At 40.3% G+C, this 15528-nt stretch overlaps 1 protein-coding gene across 2 annotated transcripts in view; it reads right to left on the minus strand.

The window, feature by feature from the left end:
* Positions 1–10508: 10508 nt before the first annotated feature.
* LOC135466562 (apoptosis-stimulating of p53 protein 1-like) overlaps positions 10509–15528 on the minus strand; it is a 36479-nt gene continuing 31459 nt past the window's right edge. For both annotated transcript variants that reach the window (XM_064744112.1, XM_064744111.1), the window contains exons 5-8: positions 15376–15509; positions 14206–14372; positions 12483–12682; positions 10509–11415 (exon numbers count right to left, since the gene is read on the minus strand). In XM_064744112.1, coding sequence (XP_064600182.1) covers positions 11368–11415; positions 12483–12682; positions 14206–14372; positions 15376–15509 — 549 coding nt within the window. In that variant the 3' untranslated portion in view covers positions 10509–11367. The remainder of the gene's footprint in view (positions 11416–12482; positions 12683–14205; positions 14373–15375; positions 15510–15528) is intronic.

The raw sequence follows: 15528 nt of genomic DNA on the forward strand, positions 1-15528 counted from the left end.
CTTCTACTTTATGTTGGTTTATAGGTCAATATTTGAACATATCGCCTGATTTAAACATTATGCAGTTTTATGAACATCAGTTGAGCTTGTTATCACATATTAACGTTGTATAAATTGTCACATGTTAATACAGGATTGTTATGATCACAGCTTGCTAATTTTGGTGATTTAATTTTTGGTAAAATGAGAATATTATTTTATTGATTTACCTTATTTATTTCATTCGTGTTTTACGCCGTACTCAAGAAACCCACAATCATCCGCAGGTTGCCGACTAATTGTTCTCGGTTCCAAACTGATCAGTATTGATCTAACTCCCGATTACGAAGTGAGATATCCGGATTTCAACGCACATTTGCTGATCAAGGTCGGACCAGCGATGAGATTTATTGCCACTTTTACTTCCGCTTCATTATAACCGTGATTTATATTCCTCAGTATAATGTAGGTCATGTCATGTGGCCTTGACCTAATTAAACATTCAATAAGTAAGACATACTGATTATTCTAACATGAAAATATCGCCAATATGATGTGATCAATGAGTAAACCCGTGAATCTCGTAAACTTCAAACTGACTTCTGTTTCCTGTTTCTTTCTTTGCCATATCCCCAGAGTTGGTATTGACCTTAATTACTTCAGGTATGTGTTACAGTTTCACGACAGTTTATCCTTGAAATTGTTGGGACTAAACATGTTTAGCTCTCTGAAGAGATCTGTAAATCCACATTGAAAATCCAGAGCGTTAAAATGGTTGTGGATAATTATTTCAAATGTATAGCTGCAAAATTATGCTTCCTGGCATTTGGTGGAATGGTTGGACTGAGATGCAACTCATGGAAACATATCCTTGGTGATTTAGCAAACGATGACTAGATGCCCAGTGCTTTCCAATCCCTGATAGTAAATTGAATTGAAAGCCGGCACTGAAGTCACAGCGCTTCGGGACATTGCACAGGAAATGACAGATTTCTTGATAAATACAATGATGTCAGCCATTTGATGAACGGTGAATTGACCAGGGAAGTAATCAACCTTTCCAACAAGACCTCTGATCTTAAGGGTATAAACTTCACCTTATCTTAGGAAATTGGAGTATCCCTATCAGCCTAAGGGACGACGGCTACTGGGACAAAAGTTTATCTCTCCCGAGAAAACATGCCTTAGGCGAAACCTTTCCTCACAGAGAGAATGTACATGAATATAGCATTTAATACGCCTATAAGTAAATGTTGTTGGGGGGTATAGCCCTACAAAGGCATGCGTTTACAAGCGAGTTAGAATGGATGTTTTCAAAGCTATAAACGGAAGCGTATATGCATCTTTCAAAAGAGTTCTTTTATTATTTACACTTTTCTACATAACCAAAGTAATCCAGATGTTAACGTAAGTTTTCAAATTTGCCTCTATGGCACTGCCATTCTCCATTTTACCTGGCACCATATCGACTTCGGTCAAACTTCATTTCACCTGGCTCTGTATAGGCCTCTGTCATGTACCATTTTACCTTGCACTATAACTGCCTCTGTCATACCTCATTTCATCTGGCGCCATATAGGCCTCTGTACGTCATTCCCCATTTCATCAGGAGCCACGAGGTATTAGTATACCCATCTCAAGGACGTTAGGTGGGGGGGGGGGGGGGGTAATGGAATCACCCTGTCTCTCTGTCCAATTGCCTAAGAGGAGATGCATGGACAAAACAGTGGCTACAAACTACTGAGTCGATTTCGATGAAACACACTATACATGAACATGCTTAAATTTATGGCAATTGGGTAATTATTTTCATAATTACTCCCATTTAGGACTTTACGTAACAGGGCTTTTCCAGATTTTGTCTATAAGTCTCCTCCCAAACTACAGCATTGATTTCGATGAAACTTGTGCATTATTTTCAGAAGTACTCCAGTTCAGGTATTTAGTGCAATGATAAATTTCCATCTACACTATGTTCTCTTCGGATTGCTACATTTCTCCATTTAAACTGGATGTATCAGTAGTGCAGTCAATGCACACCACAAATGGCCCATGAAACATTCTATATGAAGCCAAACAAAGCAGCATGACGTCTTCTCAGTTCTTTTAAGGTTTCTTAGTTTTCTTTCTTCTATTTTTGGAAATGTTGAAGGATGGAAGAAGGGTATTTTGGACATCCGCACTCAGACTTTTATTGTTTGGTTTTATTGGTTTTGTGAATGTTTTTTAGTCATTGATTGACTTGCAATGTAAAAAATTACCAGTTATATAAATTTCGCTTTGTTTTCTGTAGTACACACATCTTTTCTAGAAAGCCTCCAAGGCTACAACTTCTTGTACAAAGGGTCTCTGTGACTATTTTTTCGAGGTTTATGGAATTTACCAAGTTATTATTTATTTCTTGTAATAAAGAAAAAATTCATGGAGAGCTACAATTTTTGTGCACAGGCCTACCTACATGTAGGAGAACAAAAAGGTTACTTATAACTAAAAATATATATTTTTATCAGATTTGTCATCATCATTAAGTTTTGTGGACTCCGTTCTCCTGTTATGCCTGCAAGCACAGATTTCTATGAGCCTCTCCTGTACGGCTACAGTTTCTTATGCAGTACCTCTCTGGAGAAGGCTATAGCTTCTTAACCAGATTTTTGGAGCGTCAAAGTTTACCTAATTTGTGGACTTCGTTTTGTCTGGTATACACGTTATCCATAGAAAATTTTCCACATCTATATTTGTATTCGGATCCTATGACACTGACCGATGCTTGTGCTTTCCTAGACTGTGAACGGATAAAGCGTCCGCCTGAAAGTCGCGAGAGACTCGGGATCAAACTCGGGTCGGGTCAAAGAATGGTACTTGTTGCTCAGCACTGAGAGGTTGGAGCAAGGAAATAGTTGGCCCGGTATCAGGATAATGTGACTGCGTTAAGCACGATGTTAAACGCCAAGCATGCATTCATTCATTCCTAGATTGCGGCGGAATGTATAAGCTGTTGTCAGCTGAGTGTTTGCTCAACCAATCATAGGATTTCAGTGGCCACCCATAGTTTACAGATACATCGGTGGTACACATACTTCACAGGTGGCAAGTGCAACCCTGTGAATGGCTAAGCAAATGTTGAGCTATGGCAGTAAAAAAACTTGGTTGGGGGAGTTCGAGCACTAACTCGCTAGTGTGATCTTTCATAAGTAAATCGCTACCCATGTCTATAAGATACGAAGTCACTGCTGTGCCATCCTTATGCATACGATAAACAGTAATATTTGGGACAGTATAATAATGTGCCCCTTTCTTGTTGATTTAAGGATTCTAGCGCTATCTGATTATAGAATAAAATATCGCTGTTCACAAATATCGCGTGAGAATTTCATTCTACTTTATTTTGGTTTAGAGGTCAATATTTGAAAGTATCGGCCGACTTAAAACATTATGCAGTTTTGTGAACTGCATCAGGCGTGCTACCGGTGTTCTTTGAATGCCTTGTTATCACATATTAACGCTGTATAAATTGTAACATGTTAATATAGGATTGTCATGGTGACAGCTTGCTAACTTTAATGCTTTAACTTCTGGTAAGATGAGAATATTATTATTTTATTTAATTTTTGATTTATTTCATTCGTGTTTTACGCCGTACTAAAGAATATTTCGCTTATACGATGGCGGCCAGCATTATGGTGGGAGGAAACCAGGAATTACCTTCCAGTTAGTAGAAATGTGTTTAGCATTTAACGTCATTCATAAATGGAAACCCCGAATGAAACTGGATTGTCAAATGTCTTCTCCAAGGCCAGATATTTATCGCTAGCTCCGGAGTAACGTTTAAAATACCAACACACATTTTTTTTCTACTTTTTTTTTAAAAAATCTTTAAAAAAAATTTTTGTTGTCATCACGAGTATATCTTAAATGCGGTTTATGGTACTCTGTAAGCCTGTGATATGTTTATCGTACCCTGTAGGCTTATGATATGTTTATCGTACTCTGTTGGCCTATAATGTGTTTATCGCACCATGTAGGCCTATGATGTGTTTATTTTACTCTGTAGGCCTATGACGTGTTTATCGTACCCTGTAGGCCTATGATGTGTTTATCGAACTCTGTAGGCCTATGACGTGTTTATCTTACCCTGTAGGCCTATGATGTGTTTATCGTACTCTGTTGGCCTATGACGTGTTTATCTTACCCTGTAGGCCTATGATGTGTTTATCGAACTCTGTTGGCCTATGACGTGTTTATCGTACTGTATAGGCCTATGATGTGTTTTTTTTTTACTTTCATACTATATACCTTAAAAGCACAAGATGCTGTTTGACCCTGATGTGGCATATTTTATTGCAGATCGCAGTGGTTTGGTACGCTGAAATCTCGTCTTAATTTACCAGCGCATTCGTGCGGGTCCAAAGTGGAGATTTTATGGAATTTTATTTCTGCGGAATGGCACTAATCAGATCCGGTTAATTCAACATTGACTGATTTATACTTTCATGTAAGTGCCTCTTCTTCCGGTTCCAAACTGATCCATCGCGTTTAATACAGCATTGAATACCAGTATTGATCTCACCGCCGATTGCGAAGTGAGATATCCGGATTTCAGTGGACATCAAGGTCGGACCAGCGATGAGATTTATTGCCACTTGTACTACCGCTTCACTATAACCGTTATTTGAATTCCTCAGTATAATGTAGGTCATGTCATGTAGCCTTGACCTAATTATCGCCAATTCCAAGTATCATTATGTGATGTGATAAATGCTGCTTTGAAGTTACGTTTTTTTAAACGTTTTTGACGTACTACATCCACCTACGATGCTCCTGGCGACGGTCTTATGTTAAAGTCAAAGAAATCCCGTCTTTTGCAATTGTTATAGGCCTCAAACAAGCATTTCACAGAATTCTTTTCCTTGCCGGCGTTAAAAGGTGGACAGGCCTAAAGTGGGTGTTGCATGTTAATGTAACTACCCAAAAGTTTGTGTACAATTTTATTTCATCGATATTTTTTCCTATATTCTCCGGTGTACATACGCTTTTTCAACTAGACGTTTTAAACACAGTTATGAAGAATTATTAAGTGCATTCCCTACAGCGAGGAGCACCTGTCTGGTCCTCAAATGCCATATCAACTAATTGCTGTATCATTTCACTAGCTTCAACAGTTGATCAATTTTATGATGAAAATGCAAGAAAACTACCGTATTTACTCTAAAACAACCTGCTGAAAGGTGCATTTTTCTAAAATTTACCTTGCATTGCAAAATGCCATAAAAAAGTATGTCTTTGTAACAATAAACCTCCTAGAATGAGGCAAAATATGTACTACTTGTCATGGACATAATTTTATCCCTGAGATCGTGAATCATTTAGATCGTCGAAAACTTATTGCAGTTTATACTTGTTCTTATCAAGACTAGAAACTGATCAACAGATAGACACTTGAATATCCGCCAAGTTTTTGATGAAACAGAATTTGCCGTGCATGGTTAGCAGCTGAACTGAAAACGTGTCCTAATCCAAATGCAAGATATAAAAACCGTTCTGTTATTAAGCAGGTGTCAAACAAAATACGTTCCACAGAATTTTATACTCGAACCTAACCTTCTGGAGAGGAGTTTATTACCGTAAAACATCTGATAATTTGATGGGAAGCTCAGATTTCATCCTTCATATGTAATCCTGGTCACCTGTGTAAAAACTAAATTACTGTTCAGTGTTAAAAGTGATTACGACCAAGAGCATCCACAACAGAGGGAGAGCCCAAGGATTACTGATGGTGCACAACAGAGGGAGAGCCCAAGGATTACTGATAGTGCACAATAGACGGAGAGCCCAAGGATTACTGATGGTGCACAATAGACGGAGAGCCCAAGGATTACTGATGGTCCACAACAGACGGAGAGCTCAGGGATTACTGATGGTGCACAACAGACAGAGAGCCCAAGGATTCCTGATGATTCACAACAGATGGAGAGCCCAAGGATTACTGATGGTCCACAACTGACGGAGAGCCCAAGGATTAATGATGGTGCACAACAGACGGAGGGCCCAAGGTTTACTGATGGTGATTACTGATGGTGCCCAACAGACGGAGAGCCCAAGGATTCCTGATGATTCACAACAGACGGAGAGCTCAAGGATTACTGATGGTCCACAAATGACGGAGAGCCCAAGGATTACTGATGGTGCACAATAGACGGAGAGCTCTAGGATTACTGTTGGTGCACAACAGACGGAGGCCCCAAGGTTTACTGATGGTGATTACTGATGGTGCCCAACAGACGGAGAGCCCAAGGATTCCTGATGATTCACAACAGACGGAGAGCCCAAGGATTACTGATGGTTCACAACAGACGGAGAGCCCAAGGATTCCTGATGATTCACAACAGACGGAGAGCTCAAGGATTACTGATGGTCCACAAATGACGGAGAGCCCAAGGATTACTGATGGTGCACAATAGACGGAGAGCTCTAGGATTACTGTTGGTGCACAACAGACGGAGGCCCCAAGGTTTACTGATGGTGATTATTGATGGTGCCCAACAGACGGAGAGCCCAAGGATTCCTGATGATTCACAACAGACGGAGAGCCCAAGGATTACTGATGGTGCACAACAGACGGAGGCCCCAAGGTTTATTGATGGTGATTGCTGATGGTGCCCAACAGACGGAGAGCCCAAGGATTACTGATGATTCACAACAGACGGAGAGCCCAAGGATTCCTGATGATTCACAACAGACAGAGAGCCCAAGGATTACTGATGGTTCACAACTGACGGAGAGCCCAAGGATTACTGATGGTGCACAACAGACGGAGGGCCCAAGGTTTACTGATGGTGATTACTGATGGTGCCCAACAGACGGAGAGCCCAAGGATTCCTGATGATTCACAACAGACGGAGAGCCCAAGGATTACTGATGGTTCACAACAGACGGAGAGCCCAAGGATTACTGATGGTTCACAACAGACGGAGAGCCCAAGGATTACTGATGGTTCACAACAGACGGAGAGCCCAAGGATTCCTGATGATTCACAACAGACGGAGAGCCCAAGGATTACTGATGGTTCACAACAGACGGAGAGCCCAAGGATTACTGATGGTTCACAACAGACGGAGAGCCCAAGAATTACTGGTAGCTATCGGGTTAAAGAGGGTAGATTCTTGCGCGAACTCCTAAGAAATTTTTATTTCATAACTACCGCACTATCGAAAGTGGTAAGACTCGTAAGTGGGAAGATCTGCAGCAACCTGCGGATGGTCGTGGGTTTCCTCCAGGCTCTGCTCGGTTTCCTCTCACCATAAAGCTGGCCGCCGTCGTATAATATATATTTAAATAAATAAATCAATCAATCAATAAATAAATAAATACTCAGCACACCAGAGGACATAGTGAAAATCGCGCACGCACGTATGCACACTAACACACACACATGCACCTATCCATCTAGAAAATATTTCTTTGCAATACGGCGTGACTGAAAACATTGTGAAAAGCACACCCTCGTCTATCTTTATAGTATACTCTGAAGAACCGATGGAAACTTTTTCAAATTATAATGCTCAAGAAAAGCGTAAACGGTTATTTCATCTTGATAGTTCTGAGCAACACTAGCTGGAATGTAGGTTTTTAAACCTCCCCAGACGGCACCCGGTTGGGTAATTAAAACTATTTTTGTCAACATACACAGGCCTATAAAGGTGCAGTAACCTCCCTCCATAATCAGTGGGAACTAAGAAAACCCGGCTGCTTTTGGTTTATATGTTTGATTAGTGTTTTTAAGCCGTGTTCAAGAATACTTCACTTGTACCACGGCGACGGCTGCTTTGGTTTACAATCGGGGTTGTACCAAACTAAAAATAATGGTACTTGCTGAGGCCTTGCCTGGAGCTGAGCACTGTGGGGTTAGAGTAAGGAAGTAGGACAGAACCAGTATGAATATAATGTGACTGGGTGGGGTGTCATGTCTTGTGTCTTCGGCATGATACTTCAGCGGAGTCAGCACTCTGGCGGCATGGATTCAAAAACTGTTGAGTACGACGTAAAATCCAAAACATACATACATGCATACGCAACAAATTCGATGTTTTGACAAATCCATTTTCGTCTTCCGTAGCTGTCACTTAGTCAAAATGTAAAAAAATCGAAAAGGCTATACTGCAGCTGTTGTCTTTTACCTTTACAAGGAGTATCAGTTTCACCTTCTTCCCATCACACCTCTAATTAATCAGAAAACTATTTTTCACATACTCTTTCGGCTTTCTGATGCAGATCAGGACAAGCAATCGCCACAAGCTGAAAAAATATAAATTTTCTTTGCTTGTGCCGACCAGAAATTATATCGTCAAATAGTAAGTAAAAATGTGTGACTTTTCAAAACAGCCGTGACTGACTGTCACACAAGCTAGAATTGTTTGATGTTTACCATTATCACAAAACTATTCCGTTCGAAGGGAGAACAACCCGGAGCTGAAACTACCCTAGCTATGGTAGAGTGATCCCCCCTGAAAAGACCGCGATAGTTGACGAAAAGATCTGTGATGGCATTTGGCATTATAGAGTGCGAGTGAGTGCGAGTGCTTGGGGTTTAACGTCGTACTCAACAATTTTTCAGTCATATGACGACGAAGGAATCATTAGGGTGCATGTACGTGTAATGTGCCTCCTTGTAGCAGGACGGATTTCCACCGCTCTTTTATTTAGTGCTGCTTCACTGAGACGACTTACCGAAGGCTAGTAAGCTGCCCCGCCCGAGCCATTATACTGATACGGGTCAACCAGTCGTTGCACTATCCCCTTCATGCTGAACGCAAAGCGAGGAAGTTACAACTTCCTCTTTTAAAGTCTTAGGTGTGACTCGATCAAGGATTGATCCTGGGTCTACCAATCCCGAAGCGGACGCTCTACCAACTGTGCTATCCGGGCCGGTGGCATTATAGAAGCGTGTAAAAGCAACAATCCCACCTGTCTCACTTGTACAGAAAACATAAACGTTATATAGGATCATGACAAGAGGTCTATGAAGAAAAACTTTGGCTCGAATGCAGCCGGAATCAACATAGAATGTTGTTCAGTTTGTGAGATTTCAAATGGTGCATGCAGCCTCAAATAATTTTAGCTGTACCAAGGCCTAAAAGTTGACTTAAATTCTGTCCGGAAAAGTAAACGCATCTTCTCTAGAAAGCCTCTATGCAGGGCTACAATTTCTTGTACACAGCGTCTCTTCGATTTGGGGCCTCCTTGGTTAACGTGCCACTATCAATGAAGGTCTTCCAGCAACCTGTGGATGGTCGAGGGTTTCCCCCAGCCCTGTTTCCTCCCACCATAATACTGGTCGCTTTCAAAGAAGTGAAATATTCTTGAGTACGGAGTAAAACACCAAGTAAATAATAAATTTGTGACCTTTTGTGCCCAAAACTTCTGAAACTCCATAACTCTGGTATACACATTATCTAAAGAAAGTTATCCACATATATATTAGTAATAGAAGCCTATGACATTGGCCGATGCATGTGCACTCCTAGACTGTGAAGATAATGGTTTCGGTGTAGACTGTTGAAATGACACATACATTTAACATCGTATGCCCAGAATATTCCACTTATACTTTGTCTTCAACATACATCCTGTTAGTGTTTGGGGTTTAACGTCATACTTAACAATTTTTCAGTCATATGACGACGAAGGAATCCTTGCATGTAATGTGCCTTCTTTTTGCAGGATGGATTTCCACCGCTCTTTTATCTAGTGCTGCTTCGCTGGGATGCCTTACTGAAGGCAAGTAAGCCACCCTGCCCGAGCCAGTAGAGTGATGTTAGTTGAATGCAATCTTTTATCTTTAGCTGTATTTAATTTGCATATCTAGTGCAACAGCAGAATTCATTCTAGCATCACTCAGACAAACCACTTTTTGCTAAAATCTAACATTTTTTGACAGCATGGGAAGACTTGCTAGCAACTTATACAAAGGACAGGCTGTATTTCTGCTACCGTTTTCCATCACTCATAAATCTGGACACCGCCATATCAATGAAAAATTCCAGAGTGTTCAACAATCCAAATGAAAATGAAAAACTGACTTTCTGTTATGATGTAAAGCACAAAAAAGTCGTAAGACATTTTATCATAGCATCGGGATTTATTGTGAAAGGCTGATGAGCAATGATAATCCTCAGGTTAACAGTTGAATAATCCAAACAAGTGACAAAACAAAGAAGAAATAATTCGCACTGATTCGCACGTCCAAAACTATTCACCACTATTATATACACCAGCACTAACATGGTCTATATTTGCTGACCACAGGTTTATTACATGGTCTACATGTACTGACCACAGGTTTATTACATGTGCTGACCACAGGTTTATTACATGGTCTACATGTACTGACCACAGGTTTATTACATGTGCTGACCACAGGTTTATTACATGGTCTACATGTACTGACCACAGGTTTATTACATGTGCTGACCACAGGTTTATTACATGGTCTACATGTACTGACCACAAGTTTATTACATGTGCTGACCACAAGTTTATTACATGTGCTGACCACAGGTTTATTACATGGTCTTACATTTTCTGACCGCAGGTTTCGCCTACATGTGTAAACTAAACATGCCAACCTTTAATTTAATACTGCTGCCAACACCTGCAGTAATCTCTCAAAGTCTGTATATGTGATGTCCTCCTGAATGTTGATGTTTGAGACATAAGACAATGGTGAATGACAATAGATTAAAAGAATTAGTATGCTCAGTCAATCCAATCTCAGGCAAACAGTTTCACATCGGTGTTAAAAGTAAGGCAACTCTTTGTGCTCACATACAAACTTGTCCCTTGAGAATTTCCCAAATGGACAGTGCTGCTTGGTTTGAAACCACAATCATAAATCCAGGAATACAATGAATCTGGGTTAAGTTCTTTTATTTCTAATAATTCAAGATATTAAGAACACGTTTTGCTACGTGCATATGTATAAAATGTATGTGAACTTATTACTGTATAACCAGTACTGATAACCTTTGACAATCTGAACAGTTGGTGTACTGCGCCCATATGATGCAGTACAGTGGAAAACACCCATACTTCTCCTTGATTTCACATCAGGAAGTCAATGCATGCATCCCAAATAAATCTTCTACCATCTTGCATCGACCCACCTGTGATTAATTCGTATGCATATTTTAATAGTCCGATGACCATCTTTTACATTACTAAAACACTGAAAATTCTATTGCACTATACAGCACCACATTTTGTGTGAATACTGGCCAAACTGTAGCTTACTGTTCCACCTTCTCCAACAAGGAACAAGGCCCCCCAAAGGCGAAACATCACGAAACATTTGAGAAGGCAGAACTTTGCAACCTGGTTCTTTCAGCAACTGTGTTACTTCTTCTCAATCTTCCCCTTCTCACTCAGGACTCGTCTGGAAAGCTGCAACGACATAAATATCATACTGTAAAGGGTGTATCTTTCAAGTGTCAAAATCGATGAATGGATACATAGAATATCACTAACAAATAGAGGCATATATTATTTCATACAATTTCAATAAAAATTGGAGGAGTGCATTATTGCAAATAACATCACTAACAATTGGAGGCATGCATTATTGCTAATGGACGGCTACATACAATGTCACTAACAAACAGGGGCATGCATTATTGCCAAGAGATGACTGCATAAAAAACCACTAACAACTGGAGACATGCATTACTGCTAATGGACGGCTACATACAATGTCACTAACAAACAGGGGCATGCATTATTGCCAAGAGATGACTGCATAAAAAACCACTAACAACTGGAGACATGCATTATTGCTAATGGATGGCTACATACAATATCACTAACAAATGGAGGCATGCATTATTGCTAATGGACAGCTACATACAATATCACTAACAAATGGAGGAATGCATTATTGCTAAGAGATGACTGCATAAAAAAACCACTAACATCTGGAGACATGCATTATCGCTACTGGATGGCTACGTACAATATCACTAACAAATGGAGGCATGCATTATTGCTAATGGACAGCTACATACAATATCACTAACAAATGGAGGAATGCATTATTGCTAAGAGATGGCTGCATAAAAAAAAACCACTAACAACTGGAGACATGCATTATCGCTAATGGATGGCTACATACAATATCACTAACAAATGGAGGCATGCATTATTGCTAATGGACACCTACATACAATATCACTAACAAATGGAGGAATGCATTATTGCTGAGAGATGACTGCATAAAAAAACCACTAACATCTGGAGACATGCATTATCGCTACTGGATGGCTGCATACAATATCCCTAACAACTGGAGGCATGTAATATTGCATACAATATCCCTAACAACTGGAGGCATGTAATATTGCATACAATATCCCTAACAACTGGAGGCATGTAATATTGCATACAATATGACCAACAAATGTTAATCAGGCCCCTGTGTGTAACAGGAGTGAGACAGCTTACAGCTTTTCGCTTACCCCCAGCAGATTTCTGGGCACATAACCCTCTCGGTCCCTGATCCGCGCCCACCACCATTCCTTCTCCTTCTCGTCTCCTTTCCTCAGGATGGTCATTAAACTGTTTACACGGAAACTCAGCTCATCTGAGTTCTGGGACTTGTAGTCAAAAACCGCAAAAACCACACCATTGTTGATAATACCTAGTTTTTCTTGTATGCCTGCATAAAAGAGCATTAAAAAAATAAGTTCAGATTGCAATAAATGAATGAGTGTAAGTTAATATCATGATGAGAGCATGATATAACAAGAAAGCAATGAATTGTTTTTTAGATTATCCAATCTGAAACTGAAGTACCCCCATTCCATCCTCCAACAATTCCAACAATAAAAGAAACAAAACTATGAAAACCTTAAAAGAAATGACAGGACGTCATTTTGCTTAGTTTGGCTTCATATAGATTGTTTCATGGGCCATTTGTGATGTGCTTTGATTGCATAACTGGTACATCCAGTCTGAAAGGAGAAATGTAGTAATCAGAAGAGAATACAGTGTACATGAAAATCCATTAATGCACTTAGTACTTGAAAAGGAGTAATTATGAAAATAATTATCCACTTGTCATTAAACATGGAAAACATGGAAAAAACCTTATTACGCAAAGTTCTAAATGGGGGTTATTATAAAAATTATGCAAAGTTCAGAGGAAAGGGTGCGATATTTCCATGTTTTCTCAATTTTCTCAAAGACGCGACTCAATTGGTGGTAGGGATAAAGTGCCGGTGACTGACTGCCTGCCATAAAATTTTAAGATTGGAAGACATAGACTGGAGTAGAACTTCAGTTGAGTTGCATTATTATTTGGCACATCAGTTTGTAATGAGTGTTTAGAACCCGATGAACAGTCAGGTCGAGTTGAGACGGGTCTCTCACGTATGTCGAGCTTAGTAATTATGGCACAATCTGTGACTTATTGTTTGTTTATTCTTATTTGATTGGTGTTTTATGCAGTATGCAAGAATATTTCACCTTTGTGACAGTGTCCAACAACATGGTGGGAGTAAACAAAGGAGAGCCTGAGGGAAACCCATGACCATCTGCGGGTTGCTGGCAGGCCTTCCAACATAGGACCGGAGAGGAAGCCGGCATGAGCTGGACTTGAACTGACAGCTCACTGGGGGGAGGCTCCTGAGTCATTATGCCACGAAGGCATGCTAACCACTTGGCCACCCAGGCCCCTATGACTTATTGTAGTGTATTCCCTAACACAGGTGTACATGTAAAACCCAGTAACCTAGTGCAGTGTATTCTCTAACACAGGTGTACATGTAAAACCCAGTAACACAGTGCAGTGTATTCCTAACACAGGTGTACACGTAAAACCCAGAAACATAGTGGTGTGTATTCCCTAAAACAGGGGTACATCTAAAACCCAGTAACATAGTGGTGCGTATTCCCTAACCCAGGGGTACATGTAAAACCCAGTAACACAGTTGCAAACCCATACATGCTGTTGTGTTTTCCCTAACACTAATTGCAAACCCATACATGCTCTAGTGTTTTCCCTAACAGAGATTGCAAACCCAGACATGCTGTAGTGTTTTCCCTAACACTGATTGGAAACCAAGACACGCTGTAGTGTTTTCCCTCTGACTTTCTGTAGTGTATTCCTCAACAATAATACCAATAAAGCCTCCCCCACCCTCCTCAAGACTTAACAATTATTGCAAACTTAAAACTTACTGTATAAATATTCTGAGCAGCCATCATATCCGTCTTCATCTTCCTCACACTTCTCCGCAGCCGTCTCCTGGTCACTGATCGTTGTAGCAAATATACAGGCCCCGTGATCAACCAGCAGTTTCACCATGGGCAGGTTATTACACGAGGCAGCACAATGGAGTGGGGTCCTGCAAATATCATCAAATACAGTATAATATTATACCAGAGCACCTACACAGTGCTACTGCAGTTCCCACAGAAACTAGGTTCGAAATATACAGATGATAAAAGAAATCTTGCGGAACAGAGCTAACACTGTGGTTTATAAGGGTTTATTATGAATAGCACTTCTGACCTTCTATAGTTGAAAAGCCTTCAAAAACAAAATTAAAAAAATTTGCATAAGTGATGATTATTCAGGCAACTGTGCCATGTGACATCATGCCAGACAGAAGATGAAACGACCAGTCGAAAGTGCACAATTTAAAAAAATTCAGATTATCTCAATCATTGCAATTTGACCAGATTTTAAAAAAAAAGAAAAAAGAGGATTTTACACCTCTGGAAAGAGCGAGTCAGTATACAAGCGACCACTTTCTCACACATGACAGGAGAGGAAACCAATATGAGCTGGACTTGAACTCATGGTGACTGCATTGGTGAGGGGCTCCTAGGTCATTACGTCGCACTGGCATACGAACCACTGGGCCACTGATGCCCCTCCGCATATTAATGTAACAATTATTCCCCACCATGTGCTTTTGAACCACAAGGCCTACCTTTCTGCTTCTGGAGCTTCTAAAATTATGCTGGTTTAGTCATGGAATGTAATCGACCTATTGGCAAGAGTACATGAAAAGTATACAACTTCTTCCTTTAATAACACAACATTTTGACGCAGATCACTACCATCATAATAGTGTTCGTATCTACATCAAAATGTTGTGTGAATAACTTCAATATCCATAAGGAAAATCTTGTTCACATACTTACTCATCAACTTCTAAATGACGCTGAAAGTTGTAAACACTATGGAAAATGTAATGGATTCAATGTGTTACCCATGTACAGGACCTCTGGCACAATTAAAAGTCCAATGTTTGATGTTGTATAGGGCCCGGTGGATGTTTTTAACATCGACAAGACAAGATAGGTATATAAATCCTGGTGCTATATAACTGTCTTACTCACCAGCCATCACTGTCAGGGGCATTGGCATCCGCTCCAAATTCCACCAAAAACTTCACTATTTCGTAGTGCCCAGCACATATAGCGTTATGTAGAGCGGTTATGCCCTCATCGTTCGATGCACTAACATCTGCCACCTGCAAAGAGAAACAGCAC

This window comes from Liolophura sinensis, chromosome 6, assembly GCF_032854445.1.
Source record: "Liolophura sinensis isolate JHLJ2023 chromosome 6, CUHK_Ljap_v2, whole genome shotgun sequence".
In the NCBI taxonomy this organism is placed as follows: Eukaryota; Metazoa; Mollusca; class Polyplacophora; order Chitonida; family Chitonidae; genus Liolophura; species Liolophura sinensis.